Consider the following 18,228-nt stretch of genomic DNA (forward strand, 5'->3'; position numbering starts at 1 on the left):
GGTGCTGCTGGCTGGGGTGGGGTCTCCCCAGGGCCCCCCCCATCCCTTTGGTGTTCCACCTCCTTGGCATGGCTATGGCTCTCGCAGGAACAGCCCAGACAGAGAGCCAGGCCAGTCCCTTCTCTGCCATGGCAGACAAGCACTGAGGCTTCTCTTTCTCCACCAGGCCCTCGCCCTGGCCCTGCTGCCAGCCCTCCCAGCGCGGAGACCCCCTGGAAGGGGGGACGCGCTTCCCTGTGCTTGCCCATACGTGGTGGCTGTCCAATGCCATGGAGGACATGTTCCCCAGGCGTGGGATGGGCTCGGGAGCTGGCACAGTGCTGAGGCACCGCCGGCAGGCTCGGCCTTTGTCGGGCGAGGCTGCTGCTGCGCCTGCCCCTTTCGGCTCGGCCCCACCTTAGCTGGTTAAACAGGTTTGAAGTCCAGACGGCGGAGAGACCGTGGAAGCAGCATTTCACAGACTCCCGGGACAGCCACCGCTGCTGCACAGCCCTCAGCCCTATGGCCCCCCACTTCTCTCCAAGTAAGTCTTGCAGCAAGGGGAGCCCGGTGCCAACTTCTTCCCGTGTCCCGTGGGGTGATGAGTGAATGGGGCTGGGAGCGGGGAGATGGAGGTTTGCAAGACACAGGAAACTGCTTTAGCCGTACTCCCTTGTGTGGATCTCAGATGAAGGCCTGTGCCACTCTGTGCCTCAGTTTCCCCATGCCTGTGGCCAGGCCAGGGCTCTTTCTGGGCGTGCAGGGATGAATGTGCCCAGATGGGAGAGAGAAAGATTTTCATTGCAGGAGGCTCCCATGCCCACAGCCAGCAACACTCAGGACGGGTTAAGAGACAGGGATCCCCTGCTAAGACAGAAAAATGTGAGATCTCTGCCTGGATCTCATGCTCCCCCATGGCAAGTGGCTCCCGGCAGCCTCCTGTGCCCGCCCCAGATCAGTCTCAGCCACAAGAGGCAGCAATTCTGGCTCATCCTGGCTTGAGCTGTGGTTCCTAGATGCGGCCTAGCCAGCCCTCGCCGGCCCTCGCCCAGTATCGGGGCTTGGCTGATGCTGGCATGGGCCAGTTGCATTGGCCAGTGTCCAGCTTCCCCGAGTCACAAGGCTCGTGCCCAGCCAGAAACCCCAGGACGTTTGGCCAGGTGGGGAAGCAATTCTGTGGTAGGTTGACCCTGGCTGGACACCAGGTGCCCACCAAAGCTGCTCTTATCACTCCCCCCACCAAGGTGAACCGGGGAGAGAAAATATAACAAAAGGCTCATGGGTCGAGATAAGGACAGGGGGAGATCACTCACCGATTACCATCACGGGCAAAACAGACTCGACTTGGGGAAATTAGTTTAATTTATTACCAATCTGACCAGAGTAGGGGAATGAGAAGTAAAACCAAATCTTAAAACAACTTCCTCCCACCCCTCCCTTCTTCCTGGGCTCAACTTCATTCCTAGTTTTGTCTGCCTACCCCCCCAGCAGCACAGGGTGATGGGGAATGGGGGTTACGGTCAGTTAATCACACATTGTCTCTGCCGCTCCTTCCTCCTCAGGGGCGGGACTCCTCACACTCTTCCCCTGCTCCAGTGTGGGGTCCCTTCCACAGCAGACAGTCCTCCACAAACTTTTCCACTGTGAGTTCTTCCCAAGGGCTGCAGTTCTTCATGAACTGCTCCAGCATGGGTCCCTTCCACGGGCTGCAGTCCTTCAGGAGCACACTGCTCCAGTGTGGGCCCCCCATGGGGTCACAAGTCCTGCCAGCAAACCTGCTCCAGCATGGGCTCCTCTCTCCATGGGGCCACAGGTCCTGCCAGGAGCCTGCTCCAGCACAGACTTCCCACAGGGTCACAGCCTCCTTTGGGCATCCGGTGTGGGGTCCTCCACGGGCTGCAGGTGGATATCTGCTCCACCGTGGACCTCCATGGGCTGCAGGGGGACAGCCTGCCTCACCATGGTCTTCCCCACAGGCTGCAGGGGAATCTCTGCTCTGGTGCCTGGACCACCTCCTTCCCCTCCTTCTTCACTGACCTGGGGGGCTGCAGGGTTGTTTCTCTCACATGTCCTCACTCCACTCCCCAGCTGCCGTTTCTGTTGCACAGCAATTTTTTTTCCCTTCTTAAATACATTCTCCCAGAGGTGCTACCAGCATTGCTGATGGAGTCAGCCTTGACCAGCAGCAGGTCCATCTTGGAGCCAGCTGGCATTGGCTCTGTCGGACATAGGGGAAGCTTCTAGCAGCTTCTCATAGAAGCCACCCCTGTAGCCCCCCCACTACCAAAACCTTGCCACACAAACCCAATACAAATTCCCAGGCTGCCCCTGTTTTGCAGCCAGACCTGCACACGCAGGGATCACCAGGCGCCCAGCTCTGGGCAGTGGTGCCCACATGCATTGTACCACATGCCCTGATCCTGCTGCCGTGGGCTGGAAGCACTTGTAGGGTGTGAGAGCATGGAGATGCTGGGCTCTGCTTTCTCCTAATAGTGGAAGGGCAGGCAGGTGATGGGGACTGCAGGGGTGGTGGCTACCAATTCGCACACCACGTTGTAACTGGAGCTGTGTGCATGACCCCAAACCCCTCATTTCTGCTGTTTTTTTGTCTGTCTACTTTCTGCTGGCGCAGGGTAAAAGCGGAAGGGACGGGAAACTAGTCCCCTCTCGACACCCCAAAACGCAGGATAGTTTCTTACCAGTCCCCAGCTGCATCCCCAGTGGTACTGAGCCGGTCACTCTCATGGCTGCTGCTGACCCCATCCTGCCACCTGAGGAGGTGGCTTTGCTGGAGCTGGGGAAGGTGGCCCTGGCTGCTCCCCTGGACAAGGTGACACCAGCCCCAGATGAACACCTGGGGCACCCTGATGCCACTCTGCCATGGGACCGGTGCCAGCACAGTACCCAGGGCCAGCTGAAGCCTGTGGAGACGAAGAGGCGTTCAAGTCCCGAAGGGGGCCGCGAAGACCCCAAGGAGGCTGCTCTCACCTGCCCCCCAGCTGAGGCCGAAGACGAGGAAGGCCCCGGGCTGCCCGTGGTGGCGGCCCACGTCTTTGTGCCCATCGACCCGCAGTGCATTGAGCGGACACTCGGCAAGCGGAAGAAGCAACCTGACCCATGGCCCCAGGAGGAGGGCAAGGGGGGCTACATCCCCCACAGCAACAGACCCGACAGCCTCTGCCAGAAGCAGGTCTTCCTTCCCATCGGCCCCTCACGCTACAGGGACCCACTGGGCTTTGAGGGGCAAGTGGCCAAGCCGCTGACCGAGGGGCCACGGTGCCCATGCGCCAGGGACTGCAGTGCTGGCAACCTCAAGGCTGTGGCCTCAGTGGTGGTGGCCCTGCTCCTCTGCCCCTGCCTCGTTTACGGGGCCTACGTCTTCCTGCCTTTTGATGCCCCGCTGCTGCCCACTGTCAGCGCCCGCCTGGTCTACACACTCCACTGTGCTGCCTTTGCCACGTTCCCCATCGTTCTGGGTGAGCCATGGGGTTGGCGTACAAAGCCCTTTGCCCCTACCACTGGGCTGCATTGGCCCTGGGGGAGTGGGGGCTGTGGGGAGCGGTGCGTAGAGCCGGTGCTGAGCTCTTTGCAGCTCCATTGCTCCCACCAGGAGCAGCAGACTGAGTTTTCCTACCCTCTTCCCACCCCGTTGCATCTCCCTCTGGTCCTTCCCCAGCCCTTGGGCCCCAATGCAGTTTCACTGGGCACCTGCTCAGCCCCTCTCTCTGTCCCCCAGGGATGATCGTCAGTGGCATCTCCCGCCTCTGCTCCTCCGCACTGGAGCCCTTCGGGGAGCTACAGCAGGAGGTGGAGCTCCACCGCACCTACGTCTCCCAGTCTGTCCATCTCTTCATCCTCTACTTCTTCAACATGGCTGTGCTGGCCACCTACCTCCCACAGGAGGTCCTCAAGCTCATCCCCCTGCTCACGGGGCTTTTTGCCATCTCCCGGTAAGTGGCTCCTTTACCCTACCTGGGCTGTGGCAGTGCCCAGGGTGCAAACGGGGTCTGTCAGTGTTGGCAAACACCATGCCTTGGTGCAAACTCCTGCTCCGGCAGTGCCTCACCCAGCTAACGACAGCCAGGAAAGCCGGCGCAGGGGAAGGGTTGCTCCATCCCTCATCCCACTTCCTGCAGCGGCTGTGCCTGGCAAACCCTTGCTGGGATCAGAACCTCTGGGTGCCGGCCCAAAAGCATCGCCCTTGCTGAGCCCTCACATCTCTGCCCTCTCCAGGTTGATTTACTGGCTGTCATATGCCATCGGGCGCTCCTTCCGTGCCTTTGGCTTCTGCATGACCTTTCTGCCCCTCCTAGCCATGCTACTCTGGAACCTTTACAGCATGTTTGTCCTGGAGCCTGAAAAACTCCTTGCTGTGGCAGCACCAAAGCCTGAGGACCGCTCCAAGGACAGTGGAGCCAAACTCCGGTACTGGGGGTGAGGGAGGCCCTGGGGAGATGAGGTGCCTGGACCCTGCGGTGCAGAGGGGTTAAGCCCTCCTCACTGCCCTGCCTTGTGAGCCCTGAAGGTGGAAGGGTGCAGGCAGATCTGGCTGGGCCCCTGCTCCCTGCCCTTACCTGGCAAGGTTTTGCTGGGTGCCTGGGGTTGATAGAGCTGAGCTGTAAAACCCTCTGCACTGGGAGTTTCCTGCAGGATGGTGAACAGGGCCCAGAGCAAGGCCCAGTGAGTCCTGTTCCATGAGGATGGGTTGGGATGGGATTTGCCTAATCTGCTGGAGCTGGCTTTGCCCAATAAAGCCCTTCACCAAGTGGCTCTGTGGCTGGTTTGGGAAGGGTGGGTTAAATTCTCCTAGGAATCGCTGCTGCCAGGATTCGTAGCTCTGCCCATGGGATGCCATCATCCATAGCTTTGCCCACAGGATGCCATCATCCAGCCCCAAAATGATGTTTCCAAGAGGGGAAAAAATGATGTTTCCCCAAACTGCCCATCTCCCAGTGCTGCAACAGCACCCCAGCCCTACACCCTTCTCCTGGATCCCTGCATGGCACTGTGGTGTCCCGCCCAGCTTGTCCTTCCTCCTCTTCCTCCTGCTGGAGGTTCAGCACCTGGTTCACAAACCAGTTGGCCCGGTAGGAGGGCGGGAGCCCTGCCCCAAGGAGGGATGTGGGGAGAAGCCGGGGACGGCTGAGATGGCACCAGGCTTGCTGCGGCCTAGAGCTGGGGATGGCCAATCCCCCCCCAGGGCCAATACCCCTCCCAGGACAGGCACTCAGCCTGCACCCCTCAGGGCACTGCGCCCCACCCTGGAGTCCTTTGCAGACACAAAGGGACACCTGGGAGTCCAGCCCCATGCAAGTCTGATTGTCTCAGTTCTATGATTCTCAGGCATAATCCAAACGTGTTAAAAATCCACCAGATAAAGGGAAAGCCCCTCTATCCCCAGATCTGCCAAGTGTTTGGCTTGTCCTGCCTCCCATCCCTGAATGCTGTAATCGTGGAAGCAGTTCACCCACTGCAACCCAGCAGAGTCAGAGAATGGGAACAGTCCAACTCTTTCAAATGCACTTCTTGGCCGGGATACAGCCCACGGCCTGGGCGCACACTGACCCCACAGCTCATAGGCAAAACCACCCAAGAGCACCAGATGCTGCTGTGGGGCATGAGTCAATCTACGGGCAGGGAGCCTCCCTCCTTTCAGAGGTGTTTTTGCACGTTGGCTCCTGCTGAGCTCCAGCACCCTTTAATTCCTGCGAGGGCCGAGAGCTGCTCTCCTTGTGCTCACCCATAGCGCAGTGTTTCCACGTGAAACTGCTCTTAGAAATCCACTTTATTTGGTCAAAGACAAGTCGGCGATGGAGAATATGAAAGCCTAGCACATCCCCAAGTGATGCGCTACCTCTGCAAACACCGAGCAGCCACAGACCACGCTTGCCTCACGGCTTCAAGCACCTGGATAGCACCTCCAAGCCAGCCCTGCAGAGCCAACGGCTGCAGTTAACCAAGAGCAAGACTAGATCAGCCCTTTATGGGCTGACAGGACGCACCGAAGCTCAAGCAGCTGCTGCAGAGCGGCACTGGGTTTCCCTCTTGGACCAGCAGCCCTCACCAAGGCCAGCACAGCAGAAAGTGCCTGTTGGGGACTGAGGAGTCTGTGAGCCCCAGCTGGGTTGAGGGGGGGGCTGTTCTGGGATGTCCCCAGCACAGTGAGAAGCAGCAAGGCACCCTGCACACTGGCAGGAGCAGTACCGGTCGGTCCCCAGCCCTGTTCTCCAGCCCTGCTCCTGGGCTGGAGCCATCCAAGCAACCCTGGAGCGCTCTGGAAGCAGCACAGGACAGGGCACAGCCAGTCCCAGCTGTTGCTTGGCTGCAGACATGACAACAGTGGTTTTATCCCTTGGGAGAAAGAGGATCTTTCTGCGGCTCAAGGCAACCCTGACCACCTTCCCCCAGTCACTTCCCTTGGCTGGATGGATCAGGAAAAAACAGAGGAAGAAGTGTAATCAGATGCAGGATCTGGGCAGTAGGAGGGAGTAGGACAGAGGGATACGTGACGTGGGCAACTGCTGCAAATGTTGCCCTGGTCCCCTCCGAGCCTGGACTGCAGGGGCAGAGGGGAGGACAGAGAGGAGATTGCAGGCATTAGAGCCCCTGCAGCAGCCGCTGACATTTTCTGGCGACAAGAAGGTTCCTGAGGGGTCTCTCCAGGGACCATCTCACTCAGTTGATGGGCTCGTACTCAGAGTAGCGTTTCCTCTGGGCAAAGAGGACCACGGAGCTGCCCACAAGGAGAATCACAATGGGGGTGCCCAGTGCCACAGCCATGATGGAGATAACAAGGGGGGAGAAGGTGTCCTTGGGGGGCTGCCCGAAGCCCAGCAGAGCAGACCTGCAGGAGGGAATGCGACAAATCAGCCATGGAGATGGGGGATCAGCTGTGTCCCCACGGGTGGAATATCTGGGGCTTTCCACCCCAGTAGGGTCAGATTGAGATTTCTTGTCAGGATCCCACATGGGGCAGGACAGGGTTTCCCAGAATGGGGGAGGGGTGAGGGAGTGCATCAATAAACTGCAAAACTCCTTGCTACAGGATCATAGGAAAACATAGACTTTTGAAAGGAGATAGTTATCAAACAGAGAAACCCTCTAACCCAGCAGTTCCCCAAACTGCAAGTTATTAGTGGCTGGGAGAGTATCATTTCATGCACAACAGACCCCACTCACCAGCTAAGGTAGTGCTTCTCCCAGTAAACCTTTCCATCCTCTCCCCCAAAAGAGATATTGATGGCACTGATGGTGTAGGTGCTGCCTACACCCTCCCCAAAGTAGGCGTGGACAATGCTGGACACAGGCAGGGTCCAGTTGGCTGCTTGCAGGCCGTGAGACTGGCACTGGATGCTGTCCTCACGCCTGGGGGTCTGGGAGCCGTAGGCTGTCGCCTTCCACTGCAGGAAGCTGAGCATGGAGCTGTCATTTTGGGACTCAGCTACCAGGGAGAGCATCTGGTGGAGGGAGAGCAACAGGCAGTGAAGTGAGGGCAGGAGAGGGTCTTCATGCCAGGGTGAGCCATAGGTTGCCCAGGCTGCTTGCCCCAGATCCCCCTCACCCTCATTCCTGCAGCAGGGGACATCCCCAAGCCCAGTGCTCACCCCACACTCACCTCGAAGATGGTGGGAGTGTACTCGTCATCGATGGAGCGTGCTGAGCGCAACTTCTGCACCACCCCTATCTCCTCCACCGTGGCCACCTCCAGCACAAATCGGGAGCTGTTGCCCCGCAGAGCCACCCCAGCCAGGACAAACTCCACCTTAGAGCTGTTTGCTGTGTGCAGGAGGCTGGGCAGGGGCCCGTCACGGCCACTGGCCTCGTAGGCTGTCACCTGCAGGGGACATAGTTCAGAGGAACAGCACGGTCACCGGTTGGGACACCCAGGAGAAGGTGCTTTGGACATGATGCTGTGTTCCCCCTGTAGCATCCCAGTGCAGTATATACCCCCTCTCTGCCCCTGTGGACTTACCTGAAATGCCAGGCTGCCGTTGGAGAAGCTGCCACTGGGGTCAGTGGCCGGGATGCCTGTGAACTCAGCTGTCAGGGCCGTGTGGTTCAGGGTGTGATTGATGCTGTCCCAGGAAAAGTCAGACAGGTCGTACGTGGGGTAGAAGAGTTCTTCCAGTGTTTTGGCCTCACTGTATTCAAACACCTAGGGAAAAGGAAGGGGAGAGGGGCCGGGAACCACTAGCAGGTGCTCTGGACACCACTGCTTTGCGCTATGGTCTATGGGCTGCCATGCGCCGGGCTGCCACTGCCACGGGGAGAGGAAGGAGACTAAAAAGGAGCTGCCTTGGCCAAACATCTCAAGGCACCATCACAGCTCTAGCTAGAGACAACCAGGGTGGGACACACAAGGGGCCATTGCGCTGCAGCTGGGAAAGCTGCCGACTGACCTTCTCGGCCCCACGCAACCCCCTGCACCATGGGGCAGCTCCCCCAGAGCAGGGCCACCTTCCTCAGTGGTACCTTGGTGAAGACAACAGCAGTAGAGTAGACAACACTGCTGGGAGGGTCGATCCAGATGGCACCCGCAGGAGCAGGCGAAAGCAGCTGGGTCCAGTTGATACCCAGGGTGCTGCTCCTGCTCTCCGTAGCCACCAACAGCACCGTGGGGGCCCCGATACTGCTCCAGATGTAGTGCAGGGTGTCACTAGGTCCCACCGCCCGCACGTGAAGCAGGTTGACAGAGGAGTTGTTCCAGCCAGGGTTGTACTGCATCGACACCTGCAGAGGAAGGAGAGGTCTCAGGGGGACTTGGTCCTGCCCAGCACAGAACAATTCCAAACGCACAGCTTCCTGGCAGCAGGCAGCCCCCAGATGAGGGCACGCGAGCTGCCTCGGCTTCCCCGTGATGTTTGCAGGCAAGGAAGCCCTGCCATGGCTCAAGTGTTGCTAAACAAGCTCGGTCAGCATTTCACATCCTGTTTCGGAACAGCTTTCCGGCAACTTCCCTGCCCACAGCCACGGTTCTCCCACTGGATCAGGACACAGCAGGGAGACGAGGGATGGAGGCGGGTGGCACCGGGATGTGTGGCAGCAGGACAGGGGTTGGCGGTACAGGGTCCCCAGGATGGAGGGAGGGGACAGGTTCCCTCCAGCTCCGGCCAAACCCCGGGGTGGGATTTGCACGGTGCGGGGCACGGAGACCCGAGGAAGCCCCTTCTCCTCCCCAAACCCCGCAGGCTTGGGCCACAGTATCGGCATCACCCGGGGTCGGGTCGGATCTCGGGGCGGGGGGTGGGGCCTGCAGCCCAGGCCCCTACTCCGAGCAGGATCAGGCCTCCGAGGCTTCGGGGCGCTCTGCGGGGGAAGGGGGGGGTTACGCGGGGGTCTGGCCCGGTCCCCCACACGGGTCGCAAGCGGAGGCAGCGGGACGAGCCCCAGACCGGCGGCTGGAGACCATGGCGGAGCTCCGAGACGCGGAGCTCCGAGACCCGGCGCCCCCCCCCCTCCCCCCCCCCCCGTCACCTCCTGGTCCCGCCGCCCTGCTCACCTGCCGGCGGCTGCCACCGGCCCCTCCCTGCCCAGTGCCCCCCCGGCCGCCCGCCAGCGCGAGCAGCAGCAGCAGCAGCAGCACCAGCGCGCTAGGGGCCATGTCGCAATTCCGCCCACCCCCTCTCACGTGACCGCTCAGAGACCTCCCCCCGCCCCCTTAGAAGAGTCTTAAAGGAGCCGCCGCCCTTCAGAGAGGTTCTGGGGGTGGGGAGGGGATGACGTCAGCGGCCGCGGAGGTGTCCCGCCCCCCCGCAACGGGCGGCCCCAGCCCCGCACCCTTAACCCGCCCAGAGCCCCCCTGGCAGCACCCTCCCCCCTCCTTCCTGACCCACCTTAAACGCACAAACAGACTGAAATGATGTGTTTTCTTTTTTGAGGCAAACGGTCTCAAAGTTTAATTAATCCAGAGACTTAAATTAAGCATCAGTATCTCCATCCAGAGCAGGGGCACTTACATGAAACGTCAGCCCTTTCCCCCACCTTCGTGGGCTTTTTTTCTCCCCCTCCCTCCCACAGACTTTAGACAAACTTTTCCCCAGCTCCGTCTCAGTCCGGGGTCACTTCAACCAGCTCTTCCATAGTTGGAGTTGGAGGTGCCTGGTTCTTCCCAGCAGTGCCTCAGCCCCTCTTATTCCTGGGTTGCCTCTGGTGCAGCAGGCTGCTTGCTTTGATCATCACCCTTCTTTTTGTGCCCCGAAACAATGTCATCAATGCGGAGGAGCAGAACTGCAGTCTGGGGAGAAACCCCATACCCAGGTTTAGTCAGGAGCTGATCACAAAGAATAAAAGCCAATCTAGCCGGCTTTCACACTGTTAATTAAATTATTCTCTCAGCACGGCACGTGGCAACACCACAGCGGAAAGGACACGATGCCCATCAAAGGCAGGTGGGATCAGTCCATGACTCTGGCACCTGGCAGGGACACCCCGTGGAAAAGGGGACACCAATTATTTCTAGCTGTCTGACAAGAAAGGGACAGAGCATCCCTTCAAGAAACTGCCTTTGATCTAACAACAGCAAGCAAATGCTTAAAGTGTGATCTTTTAACAAGGGGAGGGCAGCTTATGCAAGGCCGCTCAGACAATCCAAAGGGCTGAAGCTCCCAAGCCCACTAACTGTATTCCAGCACATCGCTGGCACTGAACTTCTCACAGTCACAGCACTGGCTGTCACTGGGAGCAGCCCATCCTTGTGAGGCTAACTAGTCTGCAGAGTTTGCAGAAAAAAGTGGGATGGAACACAACAAGTTTTAGCCACAGGATCAAAAATCAACCCCTCTGAAAGCCCACGTATGGGCTCCCATGGGTGCTGCATCCCTTACCATCACACCTCCGGCGTTACCCCGCTGAAACACCGGCATGCACCACACTCAGTTTGCACTGCTTACCCAAACATTCAAGTGCACAAGTAGTAACATTCCCCTCTCCCAAGAGATATGCTACAGAGGCTCTTAAATTTCCCCCCCCCTCTCTCCTTACCTCTACTGCTGTTTTATAGGTCTGCAATTTGACTGCTAAAGGCTCCCAGATCCCCAGGTCCTTCATATCAACTAAGGCTCCGGTCTCACCATTCACTCCCCATGTCTGGCTGCCTTCCTGAGTGTGTTTTGCCTGTAAGGAGAAAGACAGGTCACCACTGATGGAGAAAGACACAAAATTCACTTTCTGGAAATTCAGACTGACCATGGGCTCAGGAAAATAGTAAAAGGTCTTTAGAATTTTTTCGATTTATACAAGAGTTTATACACGAGCATGTTACTGAGCACCACCTGAAACACGTAATTATATCAGAAGTTAAGACTTGGAGATATTCTCTCTCATGCCATCCAACCTAATCTCAAAGGAAGATTTTGATTTTGTTCACCCTCAGAGTTTTGTTGTTTTGTTTTTAAACTCTGGTACCTCAAACATGCTATTTAATTCCATGTTCATGCTTTCAAATTTGGCATAAAACTTCGGTAAAAATGTTTGCAGCCCAGCCAATGCAAAAAACCCAACAACAGTCTTTCAATCACCTTGAACGGATCAGTTACTTCAACCCAGCTTTCCTTTAAAGCCTACCACATCTCCTAAAAAGCTACGCCCTCAACAGCCTGACAAGCTGCCCCGGCAAGGGCACTGCTATGGAAGGACAAATGATCTCAGCGGTAGGACACAGCAGGAAAGGGCTGAATCTCTTCAGACGATCCCGTGCCACGCGCCTTACCCTGAGTGAGGTCAGCACACGGATGGTACTAGCGCCACAGTTCTGGATCAGCGTTCGGGGAATGACTTCCAGAGCCTGGGCTACTGCACGGTAGGGCCACTGCTCCACACCCGTCATGCCTTTGGACTTCTCTGTGAGCGCATGGGAAACGGCCATTTCGGTAGCTCCCCCTCCTGGCACCAGCTGTGGGTCGAGGAGGACATTGCGACACACCTGCATGGCATCCTGAAGGTTGCGTTCTACCTCCTGCAACAGGCATGAAAGCACAGATTTATTGGTTACAGGGAACTGTAGCACACCACCAGCTGAAAGCACAGCCCACAGTCTGCTGGGCTGGTTCCTCTGCAGTATACAAGTTTTGCCTTCACTGAACAGTACAGCCCACAAGATGGGAATTCTATGTCGCTCCAGAACCCAGAGGAAACTTGTGCTTGCTTCATTTGCATACAACAGCTGCTCAAAAGGAAGAAATGACTTACTGACACCAAGAAAGTGGCCAGGATGGGAGGGGATGCAGAACATGTAATAACTTACTGCTAGGATTTCCTTGCTGGCTCCACGCAGAACAACAGTGCAAGCCTTGGGGTCTCTGCAATCAGTGATGAAGGCAAAGTACTCATCTCCTATTTTTTTAACTTCAAAGAGTCTGGCTCCAGTTCCCACATCCTCCTCGCGCAGCTCATCTGTGCGACTCACAATGCGAGCTCCACAGGCCCTAGTGCACAAACAACATCAAGTTAAATGCTCACAAGTAAGAACTGGGGAGAAAGGGTGAGGTAAGAATGAAAACTCCATGCCATAGACAGCAAGAATGGGCTCCAGTGAAGAGACAGCGTTTACCTGGCAATCCTGTTGTTGTCCGTCTTTCTTACTCTGCGGATCGCGGTGATGTTGGCTCTCATCAGGTAGTGTTGGGCCAAGTCTGAAATCAGGTTTGTGCAATTTTATTGATGAATCAAGCAGGATCATGACAAACTTTGCGTCTTTAAAGTAAAAATGGTTATGGAAAGAAAAACCTACATGTAGCTTCTTAAACTAAGCTGCAAGGCAAAACCACAATGCAGCTTTCCACAGTTTGCTAGACTCATCCTCACTTGTGTTTTGATATCATTTCTGAATGCTGGAAAAGCAAAATATTATCCTAAGTGTCCATGTTCACAAGGCAACCTCAAGAACCAAATTCAATGCCTGCAATGTAGAACTATTTGCTAGAAAGCTAAAAACCAAACCAAAATCAGGTTGGGGGGTGGGGTTGTGTTTTGTTTCGGTCTTCTGTTTTAAAGTACCGAATGGTGCACTTAACATAGCATGAACCTTATTAAGATGAATTTGACACAAAGAAGGATCACATGTGTTATTACCAGAAATTCCTTTTTCTGTGATGACCAGATCTGGCTTGACTCTCATCAGATCCTCGCAAATCTGCTGAATGTATTCTTCCTCCATCTGCAGGATACGGGCAAAGTCTTCCTCCCGCGTTATTTCAATATCAGTCTGCACAGAAAGAGGTGTAAGTATCTTAGTGAAGGGTTGGGAGAAATACAATGAGTTAGACACAGATCCCCTGGGTTGAGTGATCTTAACTCCTCCAATATTGCCTGGGGAAGAGTTGAGGAGAACTACACAATGAAAAATACTGATCAAATAAACGGTGACACTGTGTCAGTTTAACATTAGTGTTAATTAAAGCACGGAAATATTTCTTTGACTCTTGATCATCGCTTAAGATACACAAATCACTGTAGCTGCTTCAGTGAGTAAAAGCACTGTAGCCTCAGTTATATTTTTCTACCTTTTTCCCCAGTGTACTGACCCCACAGCACAATTAGCCTATATATGCAAAAGGTCTCTGAAAGGCAGAACACAAAGAAAGCCTTTTGCCACTCACACTTTTAACTATCTGTATTTGTTCACTTTACCAGTCTTAAATCAAAAGTTGCTGACATCTCTAACAGGACTTGCTTTACCTGGCTCTCTCCTTTTTTGTACTCTAGCGAACAATCCAGAAGGACAATGCGTGGATTCTTAATAAGGCGACGCATTCTGGGATGAGTTACATCTTTATTCACCATGATTCCACGCAAAACACAGGAGTCTTCACTAAAACCACCTGGAATCTGACAGACACAAGAAAGGGGGAAAATGAGACAAGCCAGTCTGCTCTACAAAAACCTGTGTATCTGTGCTCCTGAAACTATCCATCCCATGTACCGAAAAAGGAAAACTCTCCCAAGTAACCATGATGCATCCAGGTCACAATCTGTGTTAATTTTAAGAGCACTCTGACTTAGATTAAGCAAAAAGCCATGGAAGAACTCGAGAAACTGCTCACATCCTATTGCCTGGCAACATGTGTTTGGAAGATGGAAACCAAAACAACTTAAATGACCTTTTTGACAAACATTCTAAAAGAGTGGAAGTAACTGCCCCAGTTTTCACTGTAAACCAGCAAGGCTAACAGCACTGACAAAAATATCATCAAGGGTTATGTTGGTGGACTGCAGATCAGTAGCACAAAATTCTTCCCAGTGCATCCTAGGAACAACTGGTTCAGAATGAGAAAGGGGCATGCAGATAAGAAATGGTTCAGGGCATACTCACCTTTTCTACTTTTGCATATTTTTTAATATCAATTTCCTTTCTGCCATTTTCTTCAAACTCCACAGTCTTAACAGCATCAAGAGCAATGCTACAGGCCAAGTCAGACCAGCGGTTTATTGCCTTGGTATTTATAGCACTCTTTATTATTTTAAGCATCATCTCTTTGTTGTTCACGTCCACTGGAGTGCTGACACAAATGAAAAACCAAACAGTAAACCGAGTAATACTCCAAGCTACAATCTATTCATAATCCCATTAAGTCCCTCTCCAATTACATTTAAGTTACATTTTACTAACATGATTCCCTGAAGAATCATCTTTAAGCAGTACAGAAACCCCATATCCCTTCTCTCCAACTCCCACCAGCTCACACTTACCCAATTTTCTTTAGAATACTGATCATGTCATCCAGAGCCTTACGATAAGCCCCAATGATCACAGTTGGGTGCATCTGCTGTTCAAGGAATTGTTCAGCAACAGAGAGCATCTCTCCGGCTAAAAAAACCCAACAAAACCAAACCATCAAAATTCCCCAGATAAGTTAGTAGAACAACCAACAGTCAAGACAGGAGTACAGCACATCAGACAAAAAGTATCTGCTGTCCACATAGAGAACTCTAATGGCATCTATACCTTACTTTATACTTAACTGTGCTTATCTGAGGGAAAGAACACAACCTTCCAAAGCATGGAGCTGATCACCTAAGGTGATCTAATGAACCTAGCATTCTCTTTCATGGTGGGGAAAAAAAAAAAAAAAAAAAAAAAAATAAAAGGGTTGACTTTTAGGGTTGCTAAATAACAAGTATCTGTCTCATTAAGGCATACTTACTGGGCTCTGATGAGCAAAAAGGGCGAACTTCAGCCTTAACCCTTTATAAAAGTATGTCTTATTCACTCTCCTTACCAAGGATAATTACAGATGTGGTCCCATCTCCAACTTCTTCATCTTGAGTACGGCTAATCTCTATCATTGATTTTGCAGCTGGATGCTGGACTTGAATCTGTACAGGAGCAATGGGTATGTTTTTGTTCCAGAATACTGAAGCTGAAACTTCTTTCATCACTCAATGGAACAAATACCACACCTTTTAAACAATGAAAGGCATTCTGCCCAACTATAGCACAGATTTTTCTTCCTTTTTGAGACTGAAAATAAGCCCTCACCTTTCACAATATTATGTCTCCCACGGTTTTTCAGGCATTATGATTTTTGTGATGTTATTTTAACAGCACTTGCACCAGGAAGACGACAATAATTTCTTGGTCTAATTATCTGGCATTGTAAAAGCAAGCATCTACTCATAAGGTTTTGATGCAAGTGATTACAGCTACAATTACCATACAATTTACAGCAGTCTTGTAAAACCTCCATGAAAACTCACCACCCTGGGATCAAACCTACTCTTCTGAAGAGGTTTGCTGGAAATATTTAATTCCCTCCCCCCCCAGTAAGCACCCTTTTTGGTACTGCTGTTTAGTACTTGCTGGCTCTCAAGTCAGAAGATGACAAAATAGTTCCATTGGCAGCTATGTAACTGTATCCTGGCAGATTCCGACTCACATGTTTAGCAAGACAATCCTTTAGGAGAAACTTACTTCTCTAAGAATAGCATTGCCATCATTGGTCATCACAATCCCACCCATGGGGTCCAAAAGCATCTGCAACCAAAGAGAAGCAATATTTGCACTGAACTATAATATGTGTAGCATTTCTAGTCAGTATGCAGCACAGGTATTTCAACAAAAGTTCTTACCTTCATCATAGCTCTTGGTCCTAAACATGTTCGGATAATGTCAGCAATAGTCTAGGAGGAACAAAAGAAATGAGGCAATACAGGAGGGCATCAGAAAGTCTAAAAAAACATAGTCTATATGAAATAAGCAGCCACTGCAAAATTTAAGTGACCCAATGACTCTGCAGTTGCTTAGATGCAGAAGTTAAGAATTGTGTGGGAATGAGAATACAGGGATTATAAGAGCACTGGCAAGACACTCAATTATTATTTAAATCGGCTATCAAAATTTATACACTTTCAGATTTTGCAGAGAAAGAGGTTTTGGCGTGTTAAACCCCGCCATGTTCAGTTACATTGCACCCATTATTTTAACACTGAAAATTCATTTTCTATGCTGCTTCTACTCTGGATTTGTACAGACTAGAGAAAACATGTTTCAGATCCAGTTTTCCTTCTTAAATATATAAATACATATATATATATGCACACATACTATAAAAAAAAAAATCAAAATAGCCTGACATGAGAATACGGTACCTTAGCAGCAGTGATGTTTCCAGTCTGGACTTTTCTTCCAGACTCACGTTTCATATTCTGACCTAAAGCGCATAGGAAAAAAAAAAAAATTAAAGTATATAAGTTTAATCTGATCTTACTAGGAAGTCCAAGACTGAAAAAGTGATACTGACAGTACATTAAAGACACCCTCTCAGTCACGCACACTTGATATATGACCAGTTCTAAATTAAGAGTTTACAATATAAATATCACAGCCACTATTAAGAAAGCATACAAGAGTTTCAGTGAAAAACAACATTCCTCATTATAACAGAATTCCTGATTAGCATCATAATTCAACTGAGACAAAACTTTGCAACCCTGAAATATAACCTATTCCCCAAAGAAAATCAAACAGCAGTGACTCACTAGAACCCGCAAGGTCCCACAAACACTACGAACTGCTGCACAGTAGTTTTCAGTCAAAAAAAAGTTACAGATGCTCATGCACAGTAAGTGGAACGCTGGTTTAAAATTAAATTTTGTACATCAGTGTTGCTGGGCCTTTGGCACGTTAGGGTGAGTAGCCATTGCTGTATCACAGGCTCACAACCATGTTTGGGGACTAGCTGTCAAAAGGGTCTGCTCTAAAGAACATCTACACTTGGTGCTGCTTTTGTTTTATAACAAGCTTAGACTGGATGAGCATAATTTACTTCAAGAGCGGATGTTTGTGCATATAGATTTATAAGGCAGAACAAAAGAAAGCAACAGTAAAAGCAGCACAAAGAATAGGGTAAGCAGGCCTATAGCAAAGGGGCCCTGGGCTACAACAGCCTGCCTCTTAGGTTAATGGTTAACAGAGCAGATGGAGAGCTGAGAATGAGAAACCCACGCAGAACCCCCCTCCGGGAAAGTCTCATATTGGAGGCTGGTGAGAGAATCACAAAGTGCAAGGGGTTCAAACGGGGCGGCACAAAGCAACGTGCTGAGAAACACACGAGGAGAAACACAGCTGAGAGAAGACATGATCTGCCAGGAGAGGTTTAAGGAGGAGCGGGGGCTCCGCTACCCTGAGATCTCTCTCGCAGGAAGCAAAGTGGGGCCACAGGCGGGGGGGGGGGGGGGGGGGGGGAGGAGGCACGGCCCATCAGGACAGGGCAATGCCTGCGGAGAGCCTGCGAGGACTGAGGAGACACAGTGAAGGGGGGAGCTCAGGGCGGCCGGGGGCGGGAGCCGGGGTCCAGCGGAGCGGAGGAGAGGCGGGGGGGTGGTCCCGGCTGGACCGGGGGTCTGGGAGGCAGCGCCGGGCCGCGAGGGGGAACCAACATGGCGGCGAGGAAGATGACAAGCAAAGGGGGACCCCCTCCTCTGTCCTCCGCTCCCCGCCCCCCCCCCCCTCCGGGAGCCCCCCGGGGGCCGGGCCGGCCGGCGGCAACACTCACTGAGCACGAGGACAGGGCGCGGGCCCATCATTGCGGCAGCTCAAGCGCGGCGCCCAGCGCGGAACCTTCTGGAGACAGCGAAGGCAAGGCGCACGCTCCGAGAACTGCCGCTTCACCCTGCCCCGCCTTCCGCCCCGCAATGACCAATCCCGCACCGCGCCGCCGACCCGCCGTCCAATAAGGAGGCGGTGCTCCTCCTCCTCCTCCGCCTCTCTGGCGCTCACAGCGGGTTCGGTTGAGAAGCGAGGCCCCAGCGCAT

General features: G+C 53.3%; 3 protein-coding genes across 3 annotated transcripts; 1 reads left to right on the forward strand and 2 right to left on the reverse strand.

Moving 5' to 3' along the window:
• Window positions 1-309: 309 nt before the first annotated feature.
• TMEM79 (transmembrane protein 79) lies at window positions 310-4,747 on the forward strand. The gene is made up of 4 exons (XM_030023970.2): window positions 310-523; window positions 2,612-3,455; window positions 3,716-3,929; window positions 4,213-4,747. Exons 2-4 carry the CDS (start codon window positions 2,723-2,725, stop codon window positions 4,415-4,417), a joined length of 1,152 nt encoding a protein of 383 aa, XP_029879830.1. The 5' UTR covers window positions 310-523; window positions 2,612-2,722; the 3' UTR covers window positions 4,418-4,747.
• Window positions 4,748-5,746: 999 nt separating this feature from the next.
• On the reverse strand, window positions 5,747-9,580 carry LOC115345383 (glycosylated lysosomal membrane protein). Its single transcript, XM_030023971.2, has 6 exons — window positions 9,479-9,580; window positions 8,452-8,709; window positions 7,952-8,134; window positions 7,595-7,813; window positions 7,159-7,436; window positions 5,747-6,823 (listed from the first exon to the last, which is right to left on the reverse strand). Exons 1-6 carry the CDS (start codon window positions 9,578-9,580, stop codon window positions 6,655-6,657), a joined length of 1,209 nt encoding a protein of 402 aa, XP_029879831.2. The 3' UTR covers window positions 5,747-6,654.
• A 263-nt stretch (window positions 9,581-9,843) lies between these two features.
• Window positions 9,844-18,122, reverse strand: CCT3 (chaperonin containing TCP1 subunit 3). Its single transcript, XM_030023969.2, has 14 exons — window positions 17,970-18,122; window positions 16,564-16,625; window positions 16,045-16,095; window positions 15,887-15,949; window positions 15,195-15,291; window positions 14,665-14,782; window positions 14,288-14,474; window positions 13,654-13,803; window positions 13,048-13,180; window positions 12,527-12,608; window positions 12,221-12,401; window positions 11,687-11,932; window positions 10,960-11,091; window positions 9,844-10,213 (listed from the first exon to the last, which is right to left on the reverse strand). The coding sequence occupies exons 1-14, from the start codon at window positions 17,998-18,000 to the stop codon at window positions 10,109-10,111; spliced, it is 1,638 nt and encodes a 545-aa protein (XP_029879829.1). The 5' UTR covers window positions 18,001-18,122; the 3' UTR covers window positions 9,844-10,108.
• Between the last annotated feature and the right edge of the window lie 106 nt (window positions 18,123-18,228).

The sequence above is a fragment of the Aquila chrysaetos genome, chromosome 9 (genome assembly GCF_900496995.4).
Source record: "Aquila chrysaetos chrysaetos chromosome 9, bAquChr1.4, whole genome shotgun sequence".
NCBI classification, from domain to species: Eukaryota; Metazoa; Chordata; class Aves; order Accipitriformes; family Accipitridae; genus Aquila; species Aquila chrysaetos.